Source organism: Porites lutea, chromosome 1, assembly GCF_958299795.1.
Source record: "Porites lutea chromosome 1, jaPorLute2.1, whole genome shotgun sequence".
Classification (NCBI taxonomy): domain Eukaryota; kingdom Metazoa; phylum Cnidaria; class Anthozoa; order Scleractinia; family Poritidae; genus Porites; species Porites lutea.
Window position 1 is genome coordinate 26,436,713 of NC_133201.1, and position 10,688 is coordinate 26,447,400.

The 10,688-nt window shown below is 38.6% G+C and overlaps 1 protein-coding gene across 1 annotated transcript; it reads left to right on the forward strand.

Annotated features, from left to right (window-relative positions):
• The first annotated feature begins 4,455 nt into the window (after window positions 1-4,455).
• On the forward strand, window positions 4,456-5,109 carry LOC140926952 (uncharacterized). The gene is made up of 2 exons (XM_073376627.1): window positions 4,456-4,704; window positions 4,825-5,109. The coding sequence occupies exons 1-2, from the start codon at window positions 4,456-4,458 to the stop codon at window positions 5,107-5,109; spliced, it is 534 nt and encodes a 177-aa protein (XP_073232728.1).
• The last annotated feature ends 5,579 nt before the right edge of the window (window positions 5,110-10,688 follow it).

The window sequence follows — 10,688 nt, forward strand, 5'->3', positions numbered from 1 at the left end:
AAACGAAAACATCACGATTGTTCATTTTTTATTGTCTTCGTGTGATATGTCGTTACATGGAAAGCTGGTCGCCGTCGCGTTGCGTTGGCTTCTAAAACTTTTCTTTCTAAAATCGAACGATGTACGAGATGCGGTCCTCGGCACTGATCTTGGGGAACAGCGGTGTTTTAAATTCCTAATAAGGCAGGGCTCGAAATAATTTTCGGATAGTCTCCGGTCACGATGACCGGCCAAATTCATTTTTGCTCGGTCACGTATCGTTTCTGGCCGGTCAAATGTATATGATGAATCGGTCAGTATAAAACACGGACTGCGGACTGCGGACCACGGACTGCGGACTGGGTATAAAATACGGACTAGGTATGAAATGCGGACTCCGGACTGAGTATAAAACACGGACTAGGTATAAAACGCGGACTACAGACTATGTATATAAAAACGACTTTAGAAAGGTAAAACCGAGAGAAATGGAAAGCGGACTAGCAAAAACAGTAGTCCCAGCTTTAACATTCCTCACGAAGTCTATTCTTCCCACGGAGAAGGAAGGTCATGCCCATTCCTCAAGGCAACTGAAATTAAACTCTGAATTTCATAAAAGGAGGGAGTTAGAAGAGATTTCAATTTGCAGTTTTAAACCAATAAGAAGCAGCGAATTTAAAAAAAATAGTATTGATGTAAGTCAGATCAGTAAAATTCTTATCGGATGTCACAATTCCGTTTCAAATAAAGGCTTGGGAATATGAGGACTGAATGAAGAACTCAGACGAGAAGGTCAATGTAGGGCATTCCACGATGCACAAAAGCAGTATTGGGGGGGGAGGGATTACTCACATACGTGAATAATAACCGAAATGAGTCATCCAACGTTATGTTCTAAGCGATGATTATGATGACATGATTTACACCCTGCTCCTGATCCCCGGAGGGTGGTACCACTGGGAATTCTTGGTGGGGGTGTGGTGCCCGGTTCTCCGAATCCTGACGTTATTGCAGACCAAAAAATGCCATTTTCCACATCCGTTTTCAGACCAGATCTCTAAAATCCATACCCATTTTCGGACCTGGCTTAATTTAGCCTGTTCCAGGCTCTCAGATAGTTGGGGAGACTCGCCAGTTCTCACTCGTTTTATTTTCGTGTTTTCGCTTTCTCATTTCAGCGGACCCAACTATCTCAGAGCCTGTAACGGTTTAGGTCTAATTAGGCAGAAATTATGTCATCATTACCAAGTTAGAGCGGAAACAAAAAAATTCTCCAAATACATTTCGAATTGGCACATTTCTATTTCGTTCTTATTCATTTGGAATTGAAACGATAAATCCGTCCATTCATGTACGCTCCCGTTGTTCCCTCGAAAACCATACCCGATTCCACACCAAAACGGGCAAAGTGTTTTCAGACCAAAAAGGCCCAAAACTCCTACCCTTTCATTATATAAGGAAGTACCACCCTGATCCTGACCCCTTTCATGATTGTTAGAGACCGAGACAAGGTCTAAAAATGGGTGAAGAAAATAGCATTTTGACCCGGCTCATGATTCAGAGAACCGAGCGACACACCTCCACCAAGACTGATTTATAGGAGTATTTACAACTTTAATTCACGTGTCTTGCTATTTAGCGATCTTTTGATCTTATTTTTCCTTACCTAGAACCAATTAGCACCGTTTTTACCAAAGTAGTCCGTAGTCCGTATTTTATACCCAGTCCACAGTCCGCAGTCCACGTTTTATACTTTGTCCGTGTTTTATACCCAGTCCGTGTTTTCCAGTCCGCGTTTTATACCTAGTCCGTATTTTATACCCAGTCCGCAGTCCGTAGTCCGCAGTCCGCAGTCCGTGTTTTATACTGACCGTATGATGAATTACTCTTTTAGGGGCCCATAAACCCAAAATGTTACGAATTTATTTCCCAAGAGTCGTTGCTAAGAGCTTATAGCACTTTAAAGTGCTTTACAATAAAAGTAAAATACAACGGCGAAATGAACATGTTCCTTGATAATCACAACTACTACTTGAATTTAATGTTATCTACAACCCAATAATAGCTGGCAAACATTAGAGTGTTTGTACATTGTTTATCAGGTGCACGGTTGTACAACCTTTCATGTTTACATTATGCACGCGGCCGATTAACACATCGATAAACTTGCGAAGAGTGAAATAATTATTGTAACGTTGCTATGAATTATAGTCCCTTTGCAGTACACTGCTTTTGATAATATTTATTCCGCTTAAGGAATTAATTTATACGCAGGGACAAATGTACAACTTGAAAATACTATTAAAAGTGGAAATATTTGGTAATTTTGTGACCGGAAGTGGGCGAATCCCGATGTCTGTTTCGATGCGCGAATTGTAAACAACGGCTCTAGTTGCATGTCACCAGGATTTCTTATCAAAGTTCCGCAATACACAGCGACTCGATAAATAACAACTGAAACAACTGAACAGCAGGAACCTTAAATTTATTTCATTTTCAATACGATTGAATTTTGACCGGTCAACATGACCGGCAAGACGAAAGTTTGACCGGTCAAATCCACAATCAGTCCGGACATTGTCCGTTGACCGGCCGTTATTTCGAGCCCTGTGAGGCAGTTTGTATCCTTAAACAAAACGAAAATAATTTGTTCCATGACCAATCGGAAACCGTTCGTTTCTGTGGTGTGAAGATCTCACCTGTGATTGGTTGCAACACAATAAACATTCCAGACATATTTTAGGTGTTCACGCCAATATAATCACCGCTGTAACAATAATTTTTGGGGATGATCCACCAAGTACTGGTAGTCGCTAATATGAATAAGGGAACAGTTTAGATTCCCTAATGAGATTTTATGCAGAAGTAAGACTTTTATTTGTAATATTGTTCTTATTAAATTATGTAATAATTTTGCTGTGAACTACTTCTTGGAGTTATTTTGGAATGGAAATGCACGTTACCTATAATAATGTTAGTTAATTAATTATTATACAGTCAAACCTCTTTAATACGGAAACCAAAGGGACAGAACCAAGTGTCCGCTTTACAGAGATGTCCGTATTATAGAGGTAGGGAATGTATGATTGTTGGCATTTCTGGGACCAAACGAACTGTCCGTATTAAAGAAGAGTCCATAAGAAGAGGTTTAATAGACTGTATAATTATTATGTTAATTTAATCATTTCAAGGAAAAAAATTTGAATTTTGTCAGTTCTAAAAGGATTATTTAATAGGCCATTTCCGAGTTCCCCCGGGCCTCTGTTTCAAAACGAGGGTAGGTGCTCAGCGTTTTATATGGAAATCTTTTTTCATTCTCATGCAAATAAAACTCATTTTCACAAGAAAGGTTGCGCACCTAGCCTCATTTTGAAAGTGAGGGTTTTTAGAACTCGGAAGTGGCCATTTAAATGGAAAAGTTACAGTTTTGGATATAAAAACTGTAGAAAATAGGAATACATTGTAAGGAGTCTCTTTTTTATTGTACATATTATACGAAAATGGAGAGAGAATTATTTTAATAAAATCTTTAATCCCAAAAATGCACCTAAATATGACTCTGCTTGACTTGTGCGTATCAGCGAAAATGGGTCATTGTGGATGCATGAAACGGTCCAGGGTTGTCTCACAAACGTCCACTTTTTATATACCGGATAGAATGAACATAGGATTCGAAACTGGATGGTTAAGTAAAGTTAACACATTTAGGAAATCTAGTGAATAATCCACCGAAAGTGGAATCTGGATGAACATGAAGGCTGCAGAAAGTAAACCGATCAAACTGAGTTTCCGCATTCATTCTTCCGGGAACTTAACGGATAATTGAATATCCTCTGAATTTACGAGCCGCGGAAACATGACGGCAGTTAGCGTTTCCGCAAGAGTAAACCTGACGGAAACGCGAGTATAAGGGATGCGTTTAAGCGTCTCCGCAGAAACTGAAACATGACGGATACACGTGTTTCCCGCAACGGTTAGTTACAATTCCGTCTGCGGATATTCAGGTTTCCGTGAGGTAACCGTTACGAAAACGGAAACGGAAACACCTTTTTTCAACCTGTGATCTGCAGTGCGATGCATCGGAATCCGGACTTGGTGCTGTCGTTTGCAAGAGGGTCGGCCTGTAGCATTCACGTCAAGAGCACTTACGAGTACTAAAGAAATTATGCTCAAATAGAGAAAGAGCTGCTCAGCATAGTTCACGGGAGACCAATTACAGTACAGACAGATCACAAGCCGCTAGAGAACATTTTCAAGAAATCACTGTTTCCAGCCCCCAGAAAGCTCCAAAGAATGTTATTACAGCTCCTGAGGTATAGCTTGAATATAGTGTACAAGCCAGGAAAGGAACTATTCATTGCCGATACACTCAGTCGAGCATTCCTTCCCAATAAGCCGAGTGCAAAAGAGTTGTAGTCGGAGGTGTTAGCAATCAAGCTTGAAAAGTACCTAATAAAATCCATTGAAGAAATCAGCATGGTCGAATTTTTACCAATCACGAGTGAACGGCTTGTTGATCTTAGAAGACAAAAAACTGAACTTGACGAAGGTCTTCAGCAGTTGAAACATATCATCAAGATTGGTTGGCCAGAAACCAAAGAAGTCCCATCAGAAATAGGGAGATATTTTGACTTCAGAGAAGAGCTCAGCAATCAAGATGATGTCCTCTTTAAAGGAAATCGTGTAATTGTACCTGTAGAGCTAAGGCCCCACATGATAAAGCAAGTACAAGCAATCTACCTTGGTATTGAAAGCTGTAAATAAAGCAAGAAATGTCCTGTTTTGGCCAAGCATGGCCGCCGAGATCAAGGATTGTGTAAAGGTGAAACATGTAACACCTATCAGACAAACCAGCAGAAAGAACCACTCATACAACATGATGATCCACCCAAACGCCCCTGGTCTCATTTTGCAACAGACCTTTTCAATTTTGACAACAACGAGTGGCTCATCATCGTCGACCACTCGTCAGATTACTTTGAACTGAACCAATTATCTAGTACCAACTCAAGTTCTCTTATCAAGTCTCTCAAGAACCAGTTTGTACGCCATAGCATACCTGATACTCTGTATTCTGACAACGGACCAAAGTTTGCTTCCAGAGAGTTCAGAGAATTTGCATCCGCCTGACATTTTGACCACCAAACTTCCTCACCACACTATCCACAATCTAATGGCAAGATTGAAAATGCTCTAAAGACAGCCACTAGAAAATGCTAACCAAAGCAAAGGCAAGTGGACAACATCCATACTTGGCCATTTTGGATTGGCGCAACACACCCTCACCCAATATTGGATCATCATCAGTCCAAGATTGTTTGGACGACGCACAAAGACGCTGTTACCTACAACAGGAACTTTTTTACAGCCAAAGATCATGCAGGAAACTAAAGGCAAGCTCAAAGAAAGAAAGACGAAGCAAGCACTGTTTTACAACAAAATAGATCACGTGATTTGTCATATTACCATTTTTCTAAAAAAATCTTAAAATTGACAAAACTGGTGGTGGTTTTAAGAAAAGAAGTCAAGTAGTATCATTTTTTCATTCATATTAACAAATTTCTATCACTTCACGTTTGGAATGACAGTCCATTGCACTTCAATAAAAAAACTGAGCTATTAACTCCGCGATGTAAAATTTGTTTCACTCTTGAACTGTCAAATTATTTTTCTCTAAAATCACTTATCCTTCGCCTCAAAAGTCACATGAATGTGCACTGATCTGTGAATTACAAGTTTATTTTTTGATTTAAATTATGAATTTATTAACGGGAGCTTCGCTTTTAGCTCTGGCTAAATCTATATATTAGATTAACCTGACGACTAAAGAACAACAAAGATAACAAGATATATTTAAGTAATTTGTGCAAGTCGATGGTTTGCACTATTTTATTGTCATTGATTATTTTAGTTTAAAACTAGAAAAGGGTTAAAAGGTCAAATAAACAAAAAAAAATAAATTTTTTTCTCTTTTTTGCTTTACCTTTACCCTGGCAATCACTAAAAGGAAGCATCCTGAGTGAGATTCGGGCAAAGATTTTTTTTTTCAGAGCCTTTATAAAATCCGAGCAGTTACGAAGACTTTTGAATGACCAAAACGATTGATATAATGTGTTAGGCAATGGCCGATGGTTTTGGAAGAAGAATCTCATGACCCCTTCGATGGCCTACAGCGTGAGCGTATGATTTTTTTCCGCTACAAATGGTTGCTATAAAAGTGACGATATATCATTGAAATGAATACGTTCAGTAATTCCTTCAGGACGTTTTGTGATCTAATGTACAGTAATAGGCGAGATAACTCTAGTCTTGATATTCCCATCGCCATTCTCGAGGTCTTTCTACGATCTCCTATTAATATATAGATTTAGCCAGAGCTAAAAGTGGAGCTTCCGCCTTTGCATTTTAAATTTAATTACTAGAGACAAAAACAACAAACAACAACAATCTATTCCACATAGTTCAGATATAAAGTGAATACAAACTCAGATAATTAGTTACAGGTATAAGAAAGTCAGAAAATAAAGTATCCTACAGTATCCTACATCGCTTTTGGGTGATGTTGCCGGCATCTTAATGTTTCTTGTATGCTAGCCGCGTAGGTTACTCGTACGGATATCGTATGTATATGTGGTTGAACAAGCGTAGTGTTTTATTCTTGAACATTAGCAACAACCAGAGAAAAAACTTACAACTCTGTTAGGTCAGATAGGTCGGAGAAGATCCCAGGGGGAAGCTGCTCAATTTTGTTGGCGTGCATCCACCTGCAAGAATGAGTTAGCGTATCTTCATGAGAAGAATGATTCATGAAATAAAACAGCCTAGCCAAAATGCATTTTAAATCTGGGTTCAATTTCATAAAACGTTTAATTTACAAATGAAGCCATTGTTTTAGAGTCTGAATACAATAGCTGCTAACACTAGTAAATTACACCATTCGTCTTAGAGGTTTTATCAAATTGACCCCTGGTCATCGCTTGTAGCTGACCTCCGCATTATATCATTAAAGAAAACTATGGTAATTAAAGGAAACGAAATTATTGATGCTCTATATACTATTTTGCATGCACCTACTACTTTCTCGCCCTCTTGTAAGCTACAATCTCAGACAAAAACCTTGAAACACATTGGAAAATTCTGCTCCCTTTGCTCCCATATACATATACATATAGCACCTTCCAGTAGAGTCTGTGAACTCTAAAAAATTGTTTGGGGAGTCCCATAAAGCATACAGCCTTCAATTCGGCTGCGCGTTAGCGTGGTTGCCTTGGTGGTGTAGTGGTTAACACATCGACACTAGAAAGTCGAGGACGCAGGTTCAAATCCCGTTCTAGGTAACTTTTAGAGTTTCACTTGTGTTCATTTATTTCTTTATTTCACTGGTTCCAGTTTCATATACATATACATATACATATACATATACATATACATATACATATCAATATATAGAAGCAAGTGTCCATTATCCGCATAAACGGTTGTCCGTATTAAGCGTGTTAGGTCTCGTGAAAATCTGAGGTCTTTACCCAGGAACAAGAGAAACTGTCAATAATAATTAACAAGGTGTGCGTGTTAAGTGGGTACCCGTAAAGAGGGGTTCAAGAAAAGTACGGTAGCTGGTAAATATCGAGGCTATGGTATTGTGGGATCCTGCTTTGGCGGGACTTTCGAATTTAGAAAACACAATGTATTTTGTTGTTCAGTCAATCTCCTGTCGACCTTCTTGGTGAAGCAACCATTGGAGGCACATGTGCCTCTGTTTAGACCTTTGTCTTTTGTAAGGGTTTCACTGCAAGCGGCTCTCTCGACCCACATAAACAGCGCCATGTACTCACAAAAGGGTGGTGTGGTACAAGACTGGCTGATTCTGCAAAAACGGAGCTACTCTGGATTTCACTCATGAAACCTGGCGCCTCTACATTGCTATCTAAGCTAAGATAGCCTTTTACACAGGAAAAATTAGGCATTACCGCAAAAAGATTACAAGCGTATTTGCTCCGGATGTTTGAAATACGCAACGAAGAATTTCTTAAAATCTAGGCGAAAATTGCTGCTAGGCAACCAAGCTAAACGTAGCAATTTTTCTGAAAAACGTTCACTAATTGACGTTTAGTGTCTCTTGTGACTTAAAAGCTGACATAAAGAGCAAACGAATAATTAAAAAAAGCGGCTCCCGAAGCAATGTCTGCGACACCTAAACTTGCGAAATGTGTTTTTTAGTTACACGAAATAATTGACCAAGGGTGATTTCAAATCACCGTAAGCCCACTTGTATAAAGTTTTTTTTTAGTGGTCTAAGTCCGTCATGTTGGCCCGTCCTCTCCTTCGCGAGCATTTTCAAATTTTAGGATCGTTTGTTTTACTGCCTACAAACACTGCAATTTTACTAGATTGGTACTACGGTATTATCAGAAAGACTAGTCTTTTTCTCGCCTGGGCTCCCAAACTAGCTATAAAGTTTGAGAGTAAACAGTGGTTGCCCTGTGGTGCGGACGGACTGTCGTTCGTTCGGTCGGCGTACGGTCAAGTGATTGCAACATTTTCTGAAATGGGTAGATTCACTTACCGTGGTGCTTCGCAGGTGCGTGCGTGAGCTCCGCTATTAGAAATTAATGAAAACGAGTGGAGTGTCCCCCATTTTTGTTTTTACAACCAAAACAACTCAACCTCGTCCCCAGGACTTCTCGGTAACGGTGCCTTAACCTGTAGCGGGCTGCATTTTTGAAGTCATTTCTTCGTTAAACACAAAATTCTTCTAAATTTGGTCACTAGTAACTGGGTATGGTGAATTATGCGTGTGCTTTTAGCGACTCCGAATTGGGGGAAAAATTTGAATGAATAATAATTAAAGTTAATTATCTGTTCCACATGCTGCTTCTAATGAAAACAGGTTGACATAGCTATCGGCTCCAGAGAAAATTAAGTTACTTATTAAATCTTGATCTGTGCTGCTTGACTAGAGAGTGGCTCCTTTTCTTGTCTTTAAAATTGACTGGTGAGAGACTTGGGAATAGACTGAAGCTTTTTTTTTAAATGCGCATTAGATAAATCTGTGCTTGGTACTTTTGTGTTAACTCTTCCGCTTTATGAACCTTGTATGCTAAGCTGTGAGGTTCCCTTTACGGACTCTTGTATACATATGGTTACTTGCGTAATATGGTGGTTGTAATCTCGATAATAAACAACGGACAATAAAAAAAAAATACAAACTTACAACTTCTGTAGGTTAGATAGATTGTAAAATATCCCAAATGAAAGCTGTTTAATTTGGTTGTTGTACAGCAACCTGCAAGAATAAGGTTGAGGTTAAGTAAGAATTATAAGTGAAAGACGACCTCATCCTTGTTTATGTATTTATGTATTTATTTATTTATTTATTTTCTTGTTTGTTTGTTTGTCGTTGGAGCTATGTTATAAACACTATTTTTCATGCACCTACTTGCATTGTTTATAGGTCTATTTGTTTTCCAGGCCTAATCTACTGTGATTGAACATAATTGCTATTTTGGGGTGTACAAATAAGGCTATTAACTCCGCGATGTAAAATTTGTTTCTCTCTTGAACTGTCAAATTATTTTTCTCTAAAATCACTTATCCTTCGCCTCAAAAGTCACATAAATGGGCCCTGATCTGTGGATTACAAGTTTATTGTTTGATGAATTTATTAACGTGAGCTTCACGTTTAGCCCTGGCTAAATCTATATATTAGATTAAACTGACGACTAACAAGATATATTTAAGTAATTTGTGCAAGTCCATAGTTTGCACTATTTTATTGTCATTGATTATTTTAGTTTAAAACTAGAAAAGGGTTTAAAGATCAAATGAACAAAAAAAATGAATTTTGTCCCTTTTTTGTTTTACCTTTACCCTGGCAATCACTAAAAGGAAGTATCCTAAGTGAGATTTGGGCAAAGGTTTTTTTTCCAAAGCCTTTATAAGATCCGAGCAGTTACGAAGACTTTTGAATGACCAAAACGATTGATATAATGTGTTAGGCAACGGCCGATGGTTTTGGAAGAAGAATCTCATGACCCCTTCGATAGCCTACAGCGTGAGCGTATGATTTTTTTCCGCTACAAATGGTTGCTATGAAAGTGACGATATATCATTGAAATGAATACGTTCAGTAATTCCTTCAGGAAGTTTTGTGATATTTTACCCTAACCCCATGCTGTTTCTCTTTCTTTGGCCGTTTGATGTTCTTGTAAAGAACATTGCATTTTTTTGTTTAGTAGTACAGTTGTACAGTAATAGGCGAGATGACTCTAGTCTTGATATTCCAATTGCCATCATCAAGGTCTTTCTATGATCTCCTATTAATATATAGATTTAGCAAGAGCTAAAAGCGGAGCTTCCGCCTATGCATTTTAAATTTAATTACTACAGACAAAAACAACAAACAAAAACAATCTATTCCACATAGTTCAGATATAAAGTGAATACAAACTCAGATAATTAGTTACAGGTATAAGGAGTCAGAAAATAAAGTATCCTACAGTATGCTACATCGCTTTTGGGTGATGTTGCCGGCATCTTAATGTTTCTTGTACGCTAGCCGCGTAGGTTACTCGTACGGATATCGTATGTATATGTGGTTGAGCAAGCGTAGTGTTTTATTCTTGAACAGTAGCAACAAACAGAGAAAAAACTTACAACTCTGTTAGGTCAGATAGGTCGGAGAAGATCCCAGGTGGAAGCTGCTCAAT